This window comes from Electrophorus electricus, chromosome 4 (genome assembly GCF_041902795.1).
Source record: "Electrophorus electricus isolate QZ-2024a chromosome 4, ASM4190279v1, whole genome shotgun sequence".
Taxonomy (NCBI): Eukaryota; Metazoa; Chordata; class Actinopteri; order Gymnotiformes; family Gymnotidae; genus Electrophorus; species Electrophorus electricus.
The window spans coordinates 35,068,113-35,089,579 of NC_137500.1; the positions used below are offsets into that span (position 1 = coordinate 35,068,113).

The 21,467-nt window shown below is 36.4% G+C and overlaps 2 protein-coding genes across 10 annotated transcripts; one reads left to right on the forward strand and one right to left on the reverse strand.

Annotated features, from left to right (window-relative positions):
* Positions 1-1,511: 1,511 nt before the first annotated feature.
* Positions 1,512-19,889, forward strand: si:ch211-214p13.9 (cell surface glycoprotein CD200 receptor 1). Of its 5 annotated transcripts, XR_014123415.1 has the most exons (11): positions 1,515-1,860; positions 2,057-2,131; positions 4,819-4,896; positions 5,447-5,752; positions 6,325-6,603; positions 6,943-7,048; positions 7,376-7,439; positions 17,534-17,693; positions 18,230-18,556; positions 19,050-19,166; positions 19,327-19,889. XR_014123415.1 is itself a non-coding variant. In XM_027011867.3 (8 exons), exons 1-8 carry the CDS (start codon positions 1,722-1,724, stop codon positions 7,651-7,653), a joined length of 1,140 nt encoding a protein of 379 aa, XP_026867668.2. In that variant the 5' UTR covers positions 1,515-1,721; the 3' UTR covers positions 7,654-9,417. The 5 variants fall into 5 exon arrangements, 2 of the variants coding, with proteins under 2 accessions (XP_035390796.1, XP_026867668.2); XR_014123414.1 differs by having other exon boundaries at positions 18,230-19,166; XR_014123413.1 differs by having other exon boundaries at positions 18,230-19,889.
* LOC118240684 (uncharacterized) lies at positions 10,267-17,620 on the reverse strand. 5 transcript variants are annotated; one of them, XR_014123417.1, is made up of 6 exons: positions 16,831-17,609; positions 16,506-16,539; positions 16,259-16,317; positions 15,837-15,971; positions 15,596-15,618; positions 10,267-10,664 (listed from the first exon to the last, which is right to left on the reverse strand). XR_014123417.1 is itself a non-coding variant. In XM_081713492.1 (6 exons), exons 1-6 carry the CDS (start codon positions 16,895-16,897, stop codon positions 10,654-10,656), a joined length of 261 nt encoding a protein of 86 aa, XP_081569618.1. In that variant the 5' UTR covers positions 16,898-17,620; the 3' UTR covers positions 10,267-10,653. The 5 variants fall into 5 exon arrangements, 2 of the variants coding, with proteins under 2 accessions (XP_081569618.1, XP_081569617.1); XM_081713492.1 differs by having other exon boundaries at positions 15,837-15,899; positions 16,827-17,620; XM_081713491.1 differs by having other exon boundaries at positions 16,827-17,611.
* Positions 19,890-21,467: the final 1,578 nt, after the last annotated feature.

A 21,467-nucleotide genomic window follows, 5' to 3' on the forward strand; every position in this document is an offset into this window, starting at 1 on the left:
GCATTACTTTTTGTTTGTAAATTCAACCCAGTTAAGACCACTGCAACTTTTATCATAAAGAAGAATAAAACTAACTTTTAAAGTAATATTATCTGAGAATCCTTTCACGCACATCCTGTGAGTTATAAATAACAGATTTTCTGTGTTGCTGAGATGATTTTTTTGCAGGTCTTGAGTCTAGAAATGTTACTTAGTATGATATTATTGCATCTGTTCTTGTTCTTTGTTCTGCATTGTAAGCACAAACAAAATGTTCTCCTGCCCCACAATCAAGATGATCCTACTCAAGCAAATCCAAATGCTATTGTACAAAATAAGCTTGACATTAACAACACCCCACTTAACAATCCTAGAGTTGTAAACATTTAGATCATGTGTTTAATATCACACAGACAGCACAGTTTAATATCTCACAAACTGTCTTCCCAGGCTTTTTATGAGTTGCAATTTAGATCAGTCATCCTGTTTTACATTTTTATACCAACCACAAACAAGGGCACACCTCATAAAGCTAAAAATCTGGCTGAAGATTGATACCACCTGATTAATAAATATAAATAACAGAACATAACAGAATAAACAGGAGCTGCTTTGTGGAGAGGATGTGGCCTTGTGGATGTGGTAAGACTGGACACCTCTGCTTCAGACTTAAGTCACTCCTTACTTGGGTGAGCATAGCAAGATTTTCATTACATTTCACTTTATTGTTTTTGTTGGTATTATTCCAGGACAAATACAGAAATGTACAAATCTACATACAATAGCACCAAACAATACCACCAACACTACATACTACTTAATAATACCACAGTATGAAAGACCCATCATTAATAAACAAGAGGTGTTTTAGTAAATAACAAATGTATGATAATAACATACAAATATATTAAAAAATAGAATAAAAAAAAAAGTATTGAAACCATTTCATATTTATCTATAAAGCTCATACATCACAATGAATCATTAAATTTGTTATGGTGTTCAACATCATACAGTTTAAAGCACAGATATACATACATTTATAAACAAAACTGCTTTTTGCTGCTCAGGCTTTAATGAGTACAGTACAGAATTTATGATTCTTTAGTGTTCAATTTTATGGATTTTGATGTTTCACAAATTATTTTAGATAGCAGGTTAATTTACTTGTTTTCACTCCCTGTTGTTTAGTTGGCCACATCAAGTCTTGCCTACCTGGAGCTTCTGCAATTGCTTTTGCGTAATTGGTTTAAAAGTGCTGAAAATAAGAAAAGCCTTCAAATAGTGCAGACATATGAGAGGATATGAGAGAAAATGGGTGCAACCTTTCCTAGCCACCTAATTGCATTTAGTAAAAGTAGGAAAAATGGCTTGTGCAAAAAACTTAAGAATCTGTTGTTCTGAAAATGGCTGTTGCAAAGTAGGTCTTACGGCTGTAAAGTTGAATGTAGTGCATAATGTTCTGAATGTTCCACTCACAGAGAGACATTTAAACTTAAAAGACAGAGACAGTTGGAGAGAGAGAGAAAAAAAAATGGTAGAAAGATAGTGGAACATTGTAGTTTGGAAAACGTGGTGGTGTGACAGTAGTGGTTCATGACACAGGAAGTCAACATGTCATATATTTGAGAAACGAGGAAAAAAAGAGAGTGTCGGTGAAGGCACGTCACACCGCTGTGGGAATGAAAAGCAGGAGGGCCTGACCAGTCTCTGAGAAAGAGGTTTAGGTAGACAGAGGCTGGATGCTACGGCACCTCCACGAATGCATACAAGACTTCAGCTTTGGAGTTCAGGCAGTGGCTGATCAACGTCTAGGGCAGGAAGCAAGAAAAGAGAGTGAAAGACATTCAAGTGGTGCGAAGTGTGCGACGAAAAAGAAAAGTCAGTGAGCAACATCATGACAAGTGCTTTGAAGTGTAACACAGATTCAGTGGTGGCAGAAAGGCCATGTATATAGTGTATATAGTACTGAATTTGTGCAATTAAGTACTGACAAAAAAAGGCAAGCAAGGTAAAGGGAAGAGCAAGAAATTCAACTGTTTGCATAACAAATTCAACTGTTTGCATATCACTATAGAAGTCATGGCGTATAAGTGGATATTCAGTGCTGTCTGTCTCCTGGCTGTCTGTACTACAGGAAATCTCACATCAGGTATGCTAATCCTGTTTGTTGCTGTTGTCGTGTTTTCATACATATTTGTCCTGGGTATGATTACCTGACATACAATTCAAAGGAATTAAAAGGCTGAGATTTGGTCAACAAAGACATGTTCTCAACAAAGAAATTTGGTTTTTGAGTATTATGGAATTACTGATTACTGATGTCTGAAAGACTATTTCAGCTTTTTCTTATAAAGTTATCCCACTGGCCAAATAAGTTTGTTCCCTTCAATCATATTTTTAAGCATACTTTTTATTGAAAGCAAAAAAAAAAAGATAATCCGTTTGCATTCTTGTGGTTGCTTTTGTGTTTAATTTGGTAAGTCTTAGTCTGTTTCAATGAAAAAGGGAACTGAAACAATTTGCCTGAATTTAAAAGAAATAATTTACAGTTTTGCATAACATAGGGGGCACCTCTCGGTACATGTCACCCACAATGGAAGGAAAGTTTGCCATAGAGCTTACTGGTAGTGCACTGTACACCAGCATGATTCATATCTCCACCTGTGTTGGTATGTTCATGCATGCATGTGTCTTTATTTGGCACCTTTTTGAAGATCAGCTGCCATGTCACTGCTTCTTCCTCTCTGGGGGGATTCTCTGGTGGAACCACAGTTTGGTTTTTTTGCTTTCTTTCTTGTGTGTGTGTGTGTGTGTGTGTGTGTGTGTGTGTGTTGTTTGTTTTGAGACCACCCTGTACTCTGAACATGAAATTGGAAACACGAGTTTTAAAAAAGTGCAACCTTAAAACTAATCACAGTGGAACAGGGCATGAGATGACATGTTGGTCATCATAATGATTGTACATATGATATACTGTCTACTAGCATCACACCTAATGAGGGGTTTCTATGCTCTTGAGCTGGCTAGGCATGTGACAATACAAAAAATGATGACCATGATGATAATTAACCTACCTTGCCCATTATCAGTTTATGACATTTTCACAATATTGCTTAAAAACTTTTTTTGTTTGTTTTTTTGTTTGTTTGTTTTAATGTGCTTAAGAAGAAAAACTACTTCCTTTTGTATAGCTCCACTGTGTTAGGAGGCACAGCAGTTACATTTACAGCATTCAGCTGATGCTTTTATCCAAAGCAACTTACAATTACATGTAAGTACAACTTGAGCAACTGAGGGTTAAGGGTCTTGTTTAGGGGCCCAACAGTGGGGCCTGAACCAGCAACCTTCTGATTACAAGAGCCTCAACCACTGAACTACCACTACCCAGTTTACATGAACTGCTGAAGCCCAGGCTTTCAGCTACTTGAATGGACATTTCTTTGGCAATGAAGTATGCTAGTGCTTAAGATGGTACACAGTATTAATTTTAACTTTACACTAAATACTAAATGTAACTTGACAGTAACTGTTAAAGAAACGTACTTACTGGTACTACTATATATAACTTTTCATAGTTTCACTGTACTGTTCATATTGCTGAGCAACTGCTGTATTTCTCTTTGGCCAGGCATGGCATCTAGTATATTGAGTATGAGAGATGCAAATTAATATTATATGCATCTGTCAGATCATACACTAAGAGTATTGCCCATCAGTATAATTTTGTGGAAATTCTCATGATTTCATGCAAGTAGGTAACCACTAGCTATGTTTTAAATAGGCTATCAGGTAATGAACAGTTGCTAATGTTAGCTTATGTATTTATACAACATAATAATTCACAGTGGCCTATTAGCATAGCAGATCACAACTATCCACCACGGAACATTTTAGTACAGTTCTTTCTCTGAACAACTGCTAGCCGCTGTTCAAGTTTCTTTTCCTACCATTGTTACTTTGAACTGACTGGAGATCAGCATGACATGATGCTTCATATTGCTCTTTTGCTGAAATGGAGGGCGATTTTTAACACGTCTAGCTAACTATGGACTATACCACTGAAACAGAGGGTGCGTGCAGGAGAGAGAAAATACATATATGTCAGAATATTTCTTAGAACAAATGCCAATAATATAGGAATTATTAGAACACAATCGCGAGCCCAACCGAAAACCCGTCAACTCCCGGTTGGATCAGGATGTAGGCCCCTAATTTCAGCTAGCCAGACCTTTTGTTTTACAACATTACCATTGTCATGCTGTTCAAAAGGGATTGCAAGTGCCCTAGCTAGCTAAATTGCTTCGCATGATTACTACAAATAATCATATTGCTCCTGTTTGCAAAATGTCTGCGATCACCTGTTGTTATTATTATTATTTCTTAGCCGAAGTACTTCCATCCTTGTTTCATGGCAGGAAAAGTTGCTGGCCACGCTCCCTCTAATCTATGTTTACATCTCTCACGGAAAAAGACACGCGTTAAGACAGCCACACAGCAATGTGTGGGAGAAGTTGTTATAGCAAGTGTGCTTTGTGTCTCTGGCGAAATGTTAGCTTTTTAATGTAGTATTTTGAACTGTACCAGTTACATTCTCATGGTAAGATCGTGGTAAGATTACCGTATATCAGCACATGCCTGGAACTGTCCAACTAACAAAATGACAAAGTTAACCTATTAAAGAATCTAAATCTTCTATGGCTAACATCCACAAAATGAATAACAGCATATTGCTCACTTATATTCTGTCACAACATTCCTGTACTTACATCACAGTTACCTAATCTATGATGCAGCTCTATTAACCTGTTACTAACCCTCTGGACTGTTGACTCTCAGGAAAAGATTTTAAAACGTCTCTGGATGTTAACAAAACAACACCACACAGCCAAGCTTCTGCAGAACGATATCCTGAAGGTAAACGAACTAAATTAATAAGTGAAACATAACTAAATTCCTAACAACAAAGTGCACTACTTCCACACTTGCCATGTTAACAGTTCTTTTTAGAACTTAGCCTTTAGCAGTTTTGCTTGTTTGAGAACTGTGGTGCATTATTGTGCAATATTGTACAGTATTCTGCAGTGAATGGTTTTCTTTTTTTTATGTCAGTCCAGATTGAATGTTCTACTTTATTGTTCACTTGAGGAAGTTACACATTTCCTGTTATACAGTTGCCCCAAGTGATAAGACCAGCCTCGTACTGAAGGAAATATTACACGCTCATTTAAAAAAAAAAAAAAAACCTTTACATACTCACAGCATTGTCCCTGTACAAACATGATAAATTTAAATTTTGCAGCTGGTCAGAATAGCAATTTAGTATTTTAAAGGGCTTGCTGTCAGATGCATTTTGAAAGAACATGTGAGGAAAGTGTTGTTACCTTTAATTCCTTAATTATTTTAAGTATTTGGACAGTAGGTTAAATTTTTTCACATGATTTTTTTTTTTACACGTATCTTGCAGTTTTCATGAGCGTTGAAATGGGGACCAATGTCACCTTACTATGCACTGAATCAAAGATAGCGTGGAAAGAGATGATCTATGTTATCTGGAACATTACCATGCAAGGCAAGAGCTGTCGCATCACTGCCGCTGTAAATGACACAGAGTATGACACATGCCAGGATGGAAAGACTCTGGAGCGTGGCCCACACGGAGAATTCTACCTGACCATCCCAAAATTCTCCATCAAAGATGAAGGAAATTACAACTGTGATATGTCCTACCGTGCAGGAGGCTACAATACAAGAATCTATGTATCTGCATGGAGTAAGTAATCAAGCTGCTGAAGCCTTGTTCGTTGCATAGGAGCTAGAAATGTATATGGGTGCATGAAGCTTGACGTCGTATTTTTTAAGAAAACAAATAAAAATGGATTGTGTGAGGAAATTAAGAAACATCAGTGTTTAGACTTGTCAAATTATGGACATTTCAGACCTGTAGTTGTTGCGGTAAAGGAGGCCTTAGGGTTGTAATGGTATCAGAAATGAGCATAACAAACATTTCGGGATCACTTCTCAACAGGGTGCCAGTCACAACATGCAGGAAATTATGTGGAATGTGCAAAAAAATGCTAATTAGATTACATACCATTGTAGTGAAGGCTGAAAGTGTGAGTGCACTAGCTCAAAGCCAGTAAGTCCATCATTGCTGTTGCAAGCTATTCCGTGAGCAATGTTGTTGTTTTCATGTCAATGCCACCTAATTAGAGCATTTTTCAGTCTGACCAAGCAGGACACCTAATTTAAATGTGGCTCCTTAAGATTTGAACTTTAGATTAAATGTACACTCTGTCCAGAAACATATTTAACTTGCTGAAGTGCCTTGTTCTCTGCCACCAGACCAACCCAACTTGTCTATCAGGCTCGAGCAGGACCACTCTGTCGCTGTCTGTGAAGCTGCAGCTGGAAGACCTGCAGCTTCAATCCACTGGGAAACCACATGGAACACCACCTTAAAAGACACAACATCACAGAAGACAGAAAATGGACTTTCCACAGTGATGAGCCGGTTGCCCCTGCCTCAGAACATCTCACTGAGAGACCTATGGTGTGTGGTCGCTGTCAGCCACCCCAACGGGACAAAGATTCAAATACTCCCCTTGGCTGCCTTGGAGAAAAGTAGGCACTTGAAATTCTCTAAAACACATATGGGACAGTCTTTTGTTGAACAGAAAGTAAGCAGATATTAATTGTCTCTTCTACAATGGGAATGACAACTGTTTAAAGATTTAGTTCCTTACCTTGTTTCTATGAAATTGTCATAACAATTCTAATGTATTTTGTGAGATCTGATTGGCAAAGTATACATCTATGTATATTTACAGAGTAGCTTGTTTTCCTATGAGATCATCATTATCTTATTGGTAATATATCATCATTATATTTGGGTAATATAACAGTTAGTTTGGTTAATTTAACAAGCTCTCTTACCTTATCTTATATCTGCTTTCTTAACAGGTCCTGTTAAATGGCCTTACATTCTTTTGGCTGTTAGTGCCACATGCTTCACTGTGGCTCTTCTGACTGTCTTTTACCTCATGCGTGAAAGACTCTTACAGTTAAGGTAAGATACTTTTTTGAGGAGAAATTCCGGATAGGAATGTGTTGGTGTTTTACTGTATGCATAATTGCTCAATCGTGTGTTTATATAAACAATTGTATGTCCTAAATTTAGTCTTCATAACTTCAGTTTCTTAACAAGGAAATCTCTAGGAAGTATTTTTGTTGATGTTTGATTAATTTCTGTTGTTATAATAATAATAATAATAATAATAATAATAATATGTTAAAATGTGTTACTTGACCCTGAAAAGAACAGGGTTTGCATTACAGTTTGCAAAATTTTGAGGTGCATTATTAGTAATGTTTGATCTCATTAATTGACTTATAGCATATTTAGAAAGGTTTGCTGTGAACCCAAAAGATCGGCACCAATTGAAGAAAAACTCCCACAGGTAAAATACATTTTCTGAATTAATATTCTTATTTATTTATTTATTTATTAACAATTTTATTTGATCATTTTAATGTACAAGAGGGGTAAAAAGTTGTCAGTGATAAATGTTCTTTGTTCAGCCTCATGATCCTGAAGAAGTGGAACCCTATGCCAGTTATGTGCAAAGAGTGAATTCCATTTACAACTCCTCTGCAGAGCTCTTCAATGCTTGAAACACACATACAATGCACATACAAATCTGGACAATTTAATGAAACCTATGACAGAGTCCCATACATTGCATGCTGCAATGAGGCATATAGCAGTTGCTGTGGGTATGTGTGTATACGCTAACACTTTTGGAAACAAAACCTAATAAAACCCCTTTGAAGCAACATCTTTTAACAGACAGACTCTAATCAGAGAAATGCAAATGACAGTGAGTAAAAGCAAGAGGAGAAATGGAAAGGATTTGAGGGCTGTCTCTCATGTTGAGAGTAGAAAATGCATGTTTGCAGCATGGGAAGGTTCTGGGTGAAAGCTATGCAATTTGGACTCAAATGTCCAGGCCTCTGTAGGTCCAGTTGTGTCCAGACGTCAGAAGAATCCGTTCAAAGCACTAAGAAGGGTGTGAAGATCACGGGAGAGTTTGTCACGCAGGTTTACTGTGCCATATGACTTGATTTTAAAGCTGAGAACCACTGGGTATTGGACTGAAATGGCTAGTGGCTCATATGCAGTTTCTCCAAGCAAATCAAAGAATCACAAAGATATGAAAGTGTGGGACTTATTGCTGCCTTTACTCATGTGAGGTGTGTGCTACTCCAGTCAGTTACCAAGTGAAATTATATAGAATTTAGGCTGGGTTCTTTAACATTGCTTTTGGAATAGACAATTACTGAAATTTAAAAAAAAACTTTGATTTATGTTACTTTGCTTTATGGTTTTTAAAAGTGTAGCAAATTTTGGACAGAACTGAAAATATATGTAATTCCAATATATATTCCTTTATTTAAATTTCTGTTTTCATAGGCTAAATGGATGGTTCTTAATGGTGGTTAATTAGTGAGTAAACGTCACAGTTTTTTTTTTTGAAGGTGTAATTAAATGACATTATTCCATCTCCTTATTTGCATAAGTGGAACCCACGTGATAGCCGTTCTCTTTTCCCCTTTGAAGGTGTCATATATGCTGTTCTTTGAACAATCTTATACTGTAAATAGGCAAGCTTCTGCTGAAAGAATACACAAGAAATAGCTAGACAAAAAAGAATAAAGAGAAAAAAGCTCACAACATTATGCTGTTTCTGCTGCAGAAACTATGGGGGAAAAATCCAGACTCAATGGATTAACAATAACCAATTTTTAAAACAAGATTTTGTTCAATGTGATATAGTTTTAATTTTAGCCAGTGTATTTTTTTTTCTCGTAGATTTGATTACTTCTAATTTACATTTTTGCTGTGAAGACTCTCATAGTATGAACCTTTGCTAGGTGTAAGATAAGACATTGGATAACACAGGGCTGTTGGTTATTAGGGGTAACCCCAATAAAATTGACTGACATTGCAGGACTGTAGTTTTTTATTTATTAAATTTTTATATAGTATATTAGGATGGTAATACTACTTCACATGTGTGTAGAAGCCACATGTGTGTTTAAGCCACAAGTTTTAATCTTACCATTGCTTTTAAATGTATCAGACTGAAAGCTTTAGTGTGAGCATATCTATTTCTCATTCGCTGTCATAGGAAATAAACGCTCAGATATGTTGTGAGATGCCACTCTGACCAAACCTCGACAAAGAGGTCAATGGAACGATAACGTGATTTTTGATATGATTAATCTGGGATTCCCCAAAATTATAGCTAACTGAAACAACTCCCCTGTGAGCTAACTTTAGACGTCGCAGTATTGCGCTCTTTGTTATATGTTTAGTTTTTGTTACATTGTGACGCAATATAAAAGTGTGTGGCTCCATCTACTGGTAAATTATGATATTACGTTAACAAATGGAGTCCGCACATGGGCAGAGTTCAGTTGTCAAAATATAGTGGTTGTAGTTGTTTAGAAATGGTGTAACATTTACTGAGATTAATTGACAGATAGCACAAATAACAGAATATTTACAAGTGCATAATTGAATCTTTCTATTCCCCAAAACAAATGTTTTACTAATACATGTATGCAATACATACAATAAGTCTGAAACAGATTGATCATGATTATTGTAATTTGCAGTTGAAATACAATGGCATTTTTGCCTTAATTCAATTTTGGGCAAAAAAAATTTAACAGCCAAAAAATTAAACATTCCACTTAGAAAATACATGATATAAAATAGACAAATGTTTTAGTACTAAAAACTCTCTCTTTGCCAAGAATGTCAAATAAAGTGATGAAGACCAACCAACTGTACACAATGCACATGCTAAGTTGATTCTACTATAAATATAAATTAGATGCAAACAGGACTGTTTAGAGCCTGTTAAAAAACAAGCAAACAACAACAAAAAAATACAGCAGACATCTTTAACTCTGAACCTGCGATACAAATCCACTTTGGAGTTTGTATTCACTGGTAGTTCATTTATGTCATTAAATGAATGTTTGTCATTTAGGTCTTCAAATTACAGTCCATCAGCTGCAGAACTTACAGACTGTGTTTCCTTTACCCAGGTGTTAGGGTTTATATTAACTGGTGATTTAACTTCTACTTACTACCAGCAAGTGGTTCCAGGACTGGGAGCTGGATTCAATGCCTGGAATTAAATATGTATGGGTTTTGAGAGAGAGAGAGAGAGAGAGAGAGAGAGAGAGAGAGAGAGAGAGGGAGAGAGAGAGGGAGAGCGAGAGAGAGAGAGAGAGAGAGAGAGAGAGAGAGAGAGAGAGAGAGAGAGAGAGAGAGAGAGAGTGAGTGTGAGTGTGTGTGTGTGTGTGTGTGTGTCAGGGATGGGTTGTGATAAGTGTATGTGCTTATTTGCATGTATTTTTGAAATTGCACAGTCCATAAATATATCTAATATTATCTTTGCATTATGTTATGCAGTGTATCTTTAAACTCAGCTCATGAGTACATAGTCATCTGCACAGTCCTCGTTATTTTCAGGGTTGTCAGATGGCGCACAGGGTAATCTGACTATGGCATAATCACAGTCAGTGTCCCCAGGATTGCTTAGTGGTCTTGTTGTCTGTTTTTCCCCATGGTCAATAGTGGCATAGAGAACATCTTCATTAGGTGATGTCTGTGTACAAAAGAAATAGTCATTGAATAAGATGGATTAATAATACAGCTACAGTGAGTTTGAAGGGCTTTCATTGCTTACACTATATCAGTAAGAAATATCAGTAAGAAAAAGAGGTTTGCTTTCTTCCAAAATTTACTTGCAAACACAACCTAGGCCAGCAGCTCCAGATAATCAATGACCTTCTTTTGTTTGGTGTTTTAGTAATGTTCTACTTTAATAAGTCTACTCAGAAATGTCGAAGGTTCAGATAATAATCATTTCCTGCAACAAAAGAGTTATGTCTTTACAATTAGTCAGTATGTTTTACAGAGTGTTTTACAACAGCACCATATAGTATTTGCAGTGACAATGATATTCACTTAATATCTTTCTTTAATATGGATCTATAATTTATAGGCCAGAAGAAATGTTATAAATGTTGTTTAAGCCAAATAGTTGCAATTCCATCAGATATAATGTTATTGCATTATGTATCTTGAAAATAGGGTCCAGAATGTACCATATTATTAGGATCTAAATTATTTTTGAAATTGTATATAGGTAATTTTATAAAAAGTTTTAAATTAGACCTTTTTCAGTTTTTTTCAAGTTTCAGGGGGTTGGATTTGTGCCACCTCCCAAGATTTAATAAAAATGTTACATGTTAAAACCAAAAGAAGTAAGAAGAAGCAAGAAGCTCAAAATTCCCTTTCTATATTACCTTTCTTGGCTAAACCATCTTTTGAACTGATTAAAACATTAATCTGTTTCACCAAAATAATACAATTAATTATTTAATTATAATTTGTAGAAAAGCTTGAAGATTAGTAGTATATAAAAGCTTGAAGATTAGTAGTATATAAAAATAAAACTCTACTTGAATATAGAGAATTGTACAACAATGGACAATTCTTCCTCATGCTCTAGGGAGTTTGTCACTGTTGCTCTTAGCTTGTTCACTGGGGGCGGGGCTTGGGCTCGGACATTTGTCAAACTGTTTTGTGACAACAACTGTCATAAACGCGCTTTATATACTTTGACACTGACATTCTTATCAGCCTGTGGTGGGCCTATAATGGTTTACTGTTTCAGAGCTGACTTTCTGTTACAGGAAAACATGAACACCCAAATGCATGTACAGTTTTGAAATGGCAAAATCTAAAACAAATATATATGTCAAATACTTTTAGATACCAGTTATCATTCTCAGTGTTTCAAACCTGACCAGTTATCATTCTCAGTGTTTCAAATCTGACCAGGTCAGGCAAGTATTTCCTTTGCAACTTGCAAAGAATTTGACCATTTCTCTAATGGGAAACTTCCAGGGTGCTTATTCAGTCAAATGTCATATCAAGGCTTGACTACTGCAACTTGCTGGTTGCTGGTCTTCCTCTACAGGCCATCAGGTCTCTACAACCGATCCAGAAAGCAGTAGCATGGCTGGTCTTCAATTATCTGAAGTTTTTACTCCATATTACTCCACTGATGTGTTCCCTTGAATGGAAATCCATAAAAGGACAAGTCCTCCCTACATGACAATGGTCAAAGCCCAATCCTTTCCTTGAGAACTTCAAACCACAAAGTTTGAATTGCCTTGAAACGCCATCCTTCAAGTTGCACTCATCAAGGTTATTATTTTTACTAGCTACAAGTTGGTGGAACAAATTTAAATTGGCTTTAATATCAATGGCTGTCTGAACATTAGAGTTCTTTGTTGTCTTCAAATGCACACTGAAGACTCATCTATTTGTGAATTATTTTAGATGACCACTAATCCTGCACTTATGTAAATATCATATTGCACTACTATTGAGTAATTGAACTCTCACTTATTGATGTTTGGTATTGAATTTATACTCATTTTTTAATTCTATCTAGGTATCAGCATTGACTACTGTATCTAGCAGTAACTTAGATCAATGGTATCTTGGACTTTAATCTATTGTACTGGCTAGGACACATTCTTTGAGTAGATGACAAGACACTTTTGTAAGTAGCTCTGGTTAACGTGTGCTAAATGCCATAAATGAAATGAAATGAAATGTAACGATAAAAATAAATAAAGAATTAGAATAAATCATTAAGAAAGAACAAAATAACTTAATCATGAGAGAATGAATGAGTTACATTTTCCGTTTCATCTGAAAAACTGGGTCAACTTACTGCTCTTGCTAATTTCCTCCTCTGTGCACACACAAAATAAATGACAGGCAAGGAAGACCACTTCCTGAGTAGCATAGAGAAGCTTTTTGACTGGTTAATATAGTCAGACCATGATGACATTTTTATCTACCAATTCCAGAGCCCTTCTATATCTCAGTAGTTAAGGTACTTGAATTGTAATCAGAAAGTTGCTAGTTCAAGCCTCACCCCCACCAAGTTACCACTGAGCAAGACCCTTAATCCTCAATTGCTCAAGTTGTGTTCAGTCACAACTGTAAGATGCTTTGCACATAAGCTAAATGCTGTAAAAAAAAAAAAAAAAAAAAGTACATCCAAAAACATTCTAGGTGAGTAACTACAGTGTACTGCAGTAAGAAATGTAGATATTCAAAATTGTAGTAAAGTACACAGTTTCCAGAGAAACAGAATGTTTTGGACAGAGGCTGATATACTTTAGAGACTTTAGATCCAAACAAGACCTAGACCAAGACCTATGGACTGGCAGGCTCCACTACTACAATGGTCCCCTTAGAGTCTTATTATTTCTGTGAAATTCACTAAATGGCTTAGGACCTAAATTCATTTATATGGCACACTCGCAGAATTCAGTGTGTTTGATCAGTGGCGACTTACATTTATGGCATTTAGCAGACTTGTCAGCTAGAACAACCCTGAATTACAAGAAAACTCCCAGAGGATCTCAGAGCTGCACAGATCTTAGCCATTAAAAAGATTATCTTGTACCTGCCATGCACTGCAACTATTTCCATGACTTCAATTTCCTTATATCACTGTGAAGGTACGTATTTACATGTTTCTATTGTACTGTTATTTCTATTTCTATCTCTTTTATATATTTTTATCTGTCTCATTTATTGTTTTATGTAAAGCACCGGGAATTACATTTTTGTGTATGAAATGTATATAAATATATTCACCATAACTTGCCGTAGGTGAATTGTATGAGTGTATAATAACAGATAGTAGTTCGTGTTAGCACTCCAATCAGCTCTTTCTATTCCGTTCATCACCACTCAGCTTCTGCTCATATGACCCCTGCCCATATGACCATACAGCATCAACGCATGACATGCTAGTGACATGGTTGTATGTATTGACCTTGTACACCCACAACTGCAGTCCTCAGTCCTGTGGTGTTTTTACACTCATCAGCGGTACCACTGGATTGAGAGTAATTTCGCAAGCCAAAAATTCACCTATACAATTAAAAATAAGTTTGTATGTGGATGTCTGTTCAGTCTGTAGACTTATGCACACCACACACCTTTGGGTTTTTCTAGTCATGTGCTTTTATTTATTCATTTGTGCTTAATAATGGCACCATGAGTGTTTTCATGATTTTTGTCATCAAAGAATGTGGTTTCCACATAATTGCGTGCATGTTAATCATTTATCTTTTCCTTGGTGTTAAAAATAAGAACAATCATACAATAACACTATAATATAAAGTGTTGCTTCTTGCTCTGAAATGTTCAATAACTCTCTTTTATACAAAATGTTATGACCACATCAACATTCCTTACAACTCAAACAGCAGAAACAGCAGCAGGCTTGTGTTGTATGTGGAGCTTATTTGAATTTGCCAAATATTCACCAACCGTTCATGTAAACATCAGTGCCATCTACAGAACTCTGCAGTGCTATGCAGAGATGCAAGACATATGCTGATAGCAGGTTTCGTAGGGTTTTACATTTGATCTTATCTTGGGTATCTTTCTGCTCTTCATTTGTAAGTCTTGCTAAAAGTAGCAGAGGTTAACTGAACCTAGATATCTTTAGCAGTTCAGATGGTCTGTGGGTGTTAAATGAACACTGTTGGTTTTAATCAGTGTACAGTAAACAAATTATTTCCATCATTTGACTGTTTCATACCATGCTAGTGCATTAATGTTTTAGCTATAATCACTAATATACCACCCAAATATTTTCATTTTCATTTCATAATGATGAAACGTGCAGAATACTTTATACTGATTCTGTGCATTTTTTAACATGCAGTATAATGTAATGGTGTTATTAGGAGCCTTACCTGTTCTGTTTCAGGCACATGCATCAAACAGCATTTAGGAATTCAGAGAGAGAGAGAGAGAGAGAGAGAGAGAGAGAGAGAGAGAGAGAGAGAGAGAGAGAGAGAGAGAGAGAGAGAGAGAGAGAGAGAGAGAGAGAGAGAGAGAGAGAGAGAGAGAGAGAGAGTCACTTATGGCTGAGGAACAAACAGATCTGCTTTAAAATCACAATGAAGTAGTCATCAGCACAGTTAAAATCCTCTAAAACTCTACATTTTGCTTTAATCAGTCAAGTAAATCAAATAATAAACCAGAACCCACCCCCCAGTCCTGGGGTTCCACTGCCCCTCCCAGTTCTCCCTGTTCTAACACACCCAGGGAAGGGCTTGATTAGCTGATGAGCTGGATCAGGTTTGTATCAAAGAAGAGCCCTGGGACTGGAGTCGGTCAAATATGAGCTAAAACTAATATCTCTGATGGGGAGCCTAACACTGAATTCGCATACAACCACCATTCACTTGCCCCTGTATGCTTCAGCATTCTGCCATTACACGCGATAAGATTCTCCAAATATACTGCTTTATGCTTGAAATTACACAACTCTGTGATTACAAATGTTTTGGTCAGAGAGAGACAATCTGTTGCAGTGGTATTCATACATTTTAACAAAACTGTCACAAATATAAGAGAATCTAGTTTGCTAGCAATGCTTTTCACTCTGTGACATAGACGGAAAGAAAGAGAGTGAAACATTCTTACCGTCTTTTTTAGATGTTCCTTTCCTAAAGAAATAAGAAGAAGTATAGGATTTCATAGCTTAAATATTTTAGTAATTACAAAGGCAGAAAAGCATTTTGTGTGTCCGGAATTTGTGATAGTGCTGTGCTGCTTCACTTATATGATGTCTGCTAGCATCGGTGGCTTATGGTCTGCACTGTTCACTGGTAACAAAAGACAAGTTCATGTATTTTTAAGTGAGTGAGGTCCGTTTGGCACCTACCTTCTGTTGTAGCATGAGAGGTTTCCCATAATCCGTATCCTTTGGGGGATCCTTTTAGGACTGCTGCAACAGAGAACTCCAGATATTACAGTGAGAAAACCGCTACCTGAATAGTCAACGCACCCCCTTTCATAACTAGATACATATCAAAGAAGTAGACAGAGAGAGGGGGAGAGAGAGAGAGAGAGAGAGAGAGAGAGAGAGAGAGAGAGAGAGAGAGAGAGAGAGAGAGAGAGAGAGGTCAAACAAGAGTGTTTTTGTTACATTCTATTTCCTGTGTTCTGTGGTTTGCATGTGATGTCAAGTGCCTGTCACACACACACACACACACACACACACACACACACACACACACACACACGCTGTATTTTTCTTTTCCAATCACATGGCTTAATTAGTTTTTCAAATAATATGCAGCAAACCTTTTGCCTGAGACTGCTAATTCAACCTGCTCTTCATCTCCTTTAACAGGTGCTTCTTTCTAGAGTGCAAAACCCATTTTAGTACCATATTTCCATATTCAGGCAAATGCCATTGATGGTGTTCAGGCTCTAAAACTACTCATTCCACATTTACAAAGGCACCTTTATGCCTAGGGAGGGATGCTAAGTATGTAGAAGAGGAAGTCCTGAGTGTGTCTGTGTATGTTCAGGTGTAGTGGGATTTTACCTGTGTACACACATCACTCCTCCCCGCATTCCCTCTATAAAAGACAATAAGATACATGTTATGAGCTACTACCTTCTAAGAGAGTGACATTTACTTCCTGATTCATAAAAATGCACTTCCTGGCAAGGCTACAATAGAGGATGTCTTAGTTTGAAATCAGGAAGTGAGCTCTTTCAATCTTTGAACATATATAACAAACAAACAACAAATTACTAAGAATTCTGATATAGCTACATTAGGAAATAATTTTAAATTTACATAAGGAAGTTAATTCTAAAAACAGAGATCAAATAAAGTAAAATTAAACAAAAATGGTATTACAAACAAAATTGAGATGAACAGTAGCCGTCAGCATCAGCGCAGCTGTGTGTGGGTGTGAAGAAAGTGTTCATTCTGATAAATTTTTCACTATGCTTCAGTATTTACTGTTGAAACAGGAAGCTGATTGTTTCCTCTGATATTACTAAGCAGTCAGGTTAAAGGACAAAAAGGCACTGACAATTTTTACACAAGAAAAAAATTGTCACTACAAAGCAGCAGAAGTTTTTAAATGTCCTTGTTAGTAACTTGTTAGTATCCACAGCTATTTCAGAACTGGAAGGAAAGACTGTCTTTGTGTGTGTGTGTGTGTGTGTGTGTGTGTGTGTGTGTGTGTGTGTGTGTGTGTGTGTGTGTGTGTGTGTGTGTGAGTGTTAGTGTGAGTGTGTGTGTGTGTGTGTGTGTGTGTGTTTAAATTCATAAGGCATATGTTTTCTGTGATGTGTGTGCATGCTTGTTGCAGGAATGTGTGTCCTCTATGAGTATCTGTATATGTATAATTATATACATTACCCCTGAAATGTCTTACTTTGTCCAGCTGGAGGCAGAATGTGATTGACATTTGTCATATGAATAGTCTCTTCCTGACACATGATCACACTTAAAACATATTAACAACTCTACCTATACCACAGAACCACAACTTTGTTGCCAGACATTCTTTCTGCGAAGGCAGGTTTTCCTTTTCTAACACCTTCTCTATATCTTAGCGTAAATTATTAATGCCAAACAAGGACGATGTTGTGCTGTGCAGATGATGTGGAGTCTACAACGTTATTGTTTTAGAATGGTTAGAAAATTCCCTCCATCCAGAGATGAAATTTTATGAATACACAGCTATCATCCTCACCCTTTTACTACCAATCAAAGGTGAGCAAAGGTTCAATTTGCAGTTTGTTACGTTTGTTTGTTACAATATACTTTTGTTAAACTGTGTGCAGAAAATGTTATTATTAAATAGGTCTAGATGGCTCTGGACTTTGTTAGAATTTTGGTTGTTTTATAGTATATGATGTGTAGCCTTTATTAAATGTGATCAGTGTGATACACTTATGACGTCAATAAGCAAAACTACACTGAAGCAAGTAAACTACTATACTTTTACTTGTAAAGTGCATATTAATGCATACACATATAATAAGTAGCATTGAGGGAAATCTTTAACAAGATGTGGCTGTGGTAACTATATGAGTACACTGATGAAGAGAATATGGACAAATGGAGAGAAAGAGAACAATCACTTGAATGTTCTGGAATGTTTTGAGTATCCTTATAGTAGCAGTGATCAATTAGGGCATTGAAGGATCAATTACATAACTTATAAGTAGTAAATATACATGTACCTTTTTTGGAAGGGTGATACAGGACATAGTAATCTCCCTACTAAACTCTCTTGTAACACTAAGGTGTGACATTTACCAACATTTCCCTGCTGGAAGGAGAGAGCTTCATCTACCACCTACCAGATGTGCCTCATGAATCCAGCATCGTCTCAATTGAATGGAGTCATCAGACAGACGAAAACCAAAGAAAACACAGAATGCTGTCCCATATTGACCTAGACAACAATAAGACTGAGGTGTTTCATCAGAGGAACAGACTTGAATTCAAAATGAATGGGTCAGTCTACATCAGAAACCTCATGCAAGAAGATGCTGGGAATTACACTTGCAAGACCATTTTCCAAGATGGCAGAATTCAAACACATGTTGTTTGTCTGGCTCTGCACACAGGCAGGTTTTACTGTTCTGCAACTTGCTTGATGATGTATGAAAATAATGCAAATCATGGTTTATTTCTTTGAACTTGAAAGAAAAGCATGCTAAAACAGAGCAGATTGACATGGCTTCCTTCCTTGATCTATTTCTAGTCACCTGCCCCCACTACCCCCAATCCCCCACCCTCACGTAGTTCGAGCATCTTCAGTTTCTCTGAGCTTTGCTACAACATTGTTAATGAGTAGTAATAATAATAATCATTATTAGTCCAAATCAAAAATTAATTTTTATTCAAAAATTAGACAAAAAAAACCAGACAAGGGGCTGGTTGGTACCTAATATAGTGAAGAAAGAGATGGCATATTAATCAGATCATCTGTAATGTGACTGAATATTGTTTCTAGTGTACATTTTAAAATACCAGGTATTGTCTAATGCTCTTTTTTAAAATTGTCATACAATTAATATAAATTATTTATGACATCCATAACTTTTTTCTTCCCTGAAGTCACTGAAGTCTATGAACCTGGTTTTAGATTTGAGATTATAATACCAGTAACTTCAACCATCTCAGCCTTGGTTCTGATTGGTATCATAATAATAATCATTTACAAGTGCACACCAGGTTAGTGAATTTACTGTTCACACACAAACTTTCAGCTATTATTCATTTGATGGTTTACACAGCTATGAATGTAGACCAGTTACAATAGTCTGCTTATGTGCATGAACAATAACGTGTCCGTCTGATTTTGATACTACATAACAGTTATTTCCTTTTCTAGATCAACCTGTTTATATCAACACTTCACGTGAATTAAACCCAAGGATACATACGGCCAGGCATTATTAGAAGGAGCCCTGGTTAAGACACCAGCTTATATGTTCTCATTACCAACAAACTTATGCACTTCCCCTGAATATAAAACAGGCATTAAAGCTTGTGGTTTCCTATTCAGTTGCAATGTGTCCTTTGGGTTTTGCAATAGCAAGGAAACTCACACTTGCTCACACATATGGTGGGCTTTGAAGCTCATTTTACAGATAATGTTTTGCATGTAATTTATAATTTGTTATATTAATTACTCTGTGTTCTCTCTTCTTACATGTAAGTATTGTGTATAAGGCAAAATATGTCCCTTCTATGATCCTGTATTTATCTAGTTGCTTTCATTTCTTCAGGGAAATTTCTAACATAAGTGATTCCAAGCTATTTACAAGGCATGCAGTATTTACTGGAAACTTATTTTCTTCGGGCTAATATTTGACCATAATAATATGGAGATAGGGCAGTGTGGAAGGAGTTTGTTATTCTGTGGTAATGTCAAATAAAGATATGTTCTCATCAGTTTCTGTGACGCAACGAGGCACTCAGGACGTGGAGAAGGGGCACGGCTAAACATACGCTTTATTTTTATATACAGACAACACATCTATTATTGCACGTACATTGTGCACACCTCAATAACCAACAAACACACTGCGACACAGGAGACATATATACACTAAAGAATAATGGCAAACGTGGATGAGACGAGGGCGTGGCAACATAGACGAACACGCACACACACCAAGACGTTTAAGGAGGGGACGGGGCAATAACGTGACAGTTTCACGATTTTGACTACAGTCACACTGGATGTCAACAAAATGCTCAAGATATGCATTTGACTTTAGTACATCATTAAACTAAGTACTCTGAGAAAAGCTTGTTTCATCCATACTGCCTGCCCTGTCAAAGTCTAGTAGCTGATGAAGATATAGACTGGATACTATTTATATAGTCCCCCCCCCCCGCCCCCATTTCTTAGAAAGACATGCACCTACCCCACTGCTCACATTTTCTTGGCATTTTGGCATTTAGTGGATACTTTTATCCAAAACAACTTACAATTACAACTGAAAACAACTTGAACAACTGAGGGTTAAGAGACTTGTTCAGGGGCAACAACAGTGGCAACTTGGCGCTTGAACTGGCAATCTTCCAACTACAAGTCAAGCACCTTAATCACTGAGCTACTACTGGCCCCTAACTAGGTATACTGCATGGTGAGTTTACACGCAGTGATTACTATAGTAGGTATACCTAATCTGTACCTGTAGCCTTTCAGCTACAATAGGTAGATATTCAGAGTAAATATTTCCCTCACAAACCATCCTCCTCACTCTGCATTGGGCCAATTTACACTTGCATCCTGTTTTATGCATGAGAACTGTTCAAAACATATGTTTTAAACTTCCTTTTATTATAAGTGGAGATTGCATGATTTGATTAAAAAGCACATTTTATATATCAGTTTATGCCATATTGAAAAGTATTTATATATCTGAATATATATATATATATATATATATATATATATATATATATATATATATATATATATATATACTTTTCAATATATTCATATATATATTCATATATTCAATATTCAAAATTATAAGCATCCAGTTAACTCCTAACTCCTACCCATTGGTCAAAACCAGAATGTTGACCCAGCATACACAGGGTGCTGGACTGTGATTCAGTCTATGACTTCAGTGTACGATACTGTGCAAGCTGTGGAGGATCATGAAGTAGTGGATAATGTACAATTGACTGTGTATTGTAGGGTAGCCTATTTCGTACAGCTACCAAGAAGATGTACCTAATAAATGAATCACTTTTAGTAGTAGGCTATATAACACCTATATATTATACATCTAGAATTTGAAATGTAAACAATCCAAATAGAAATAGAGACTTTATATTTTCCATAATTACTTCTTGAAAAACCATTTTCAACGTTTTTATTTTTCAACATTGCAACAGAATCGTTTCTAAATATTTTAAGTCTTATTTACATAACTTTAACCAACGTACTGTAAAAACATATGGGCGAGATCTCAACTTTGGCCACCAGAGGTCGATGTTACTCTATAGTAT

Bases quoted from the DNA above. Each gene is read 5' to 3' on its own strand.
- si:ch211-214p13.9 (XM_027011867.3), top strand. From the start codon at position 1,722: ATGCTACGGCACCTCCACGAATGCATACAAGACTTCAGCTTTGGAGTT. The intron at 1,861-2,056 runs GTCAGTGAGCAA...ATATCACTATAG, and splicing joins GTGTGCGACGAAAAAGAAAA to AAGTCATGGCGTATAAGTGG. The intron at 4,897-5,446 runs GTAAACGAACTA...CGTATCTTGCAG, and splicing joins TGCAGAACGATATCCTGAAG to TTTTCATGAGCGTTGAAATG.
- LOC118240684 (XM_081713491.1), bottom strand. From the start codon at position 16,897: ATGAACACTTTCTTCACACCCACACACAGCTGCGCTGATGCTGACGGC. The intron at 16,540-16,826 runs GTAATACCATTT...TGTCTTTTATAG, and splicing joins TGTTCATCTCAATTTTGTTT to AGGGAATGCGGGGAGGAGTG. The intron at 15,619-15,836 runs GTAGGTGCCAAA...TTATTTCTTTAG, and splicing joins CTCTCATGCTACAACAGAAG to GAAAGGAACATCTAAAAAAG.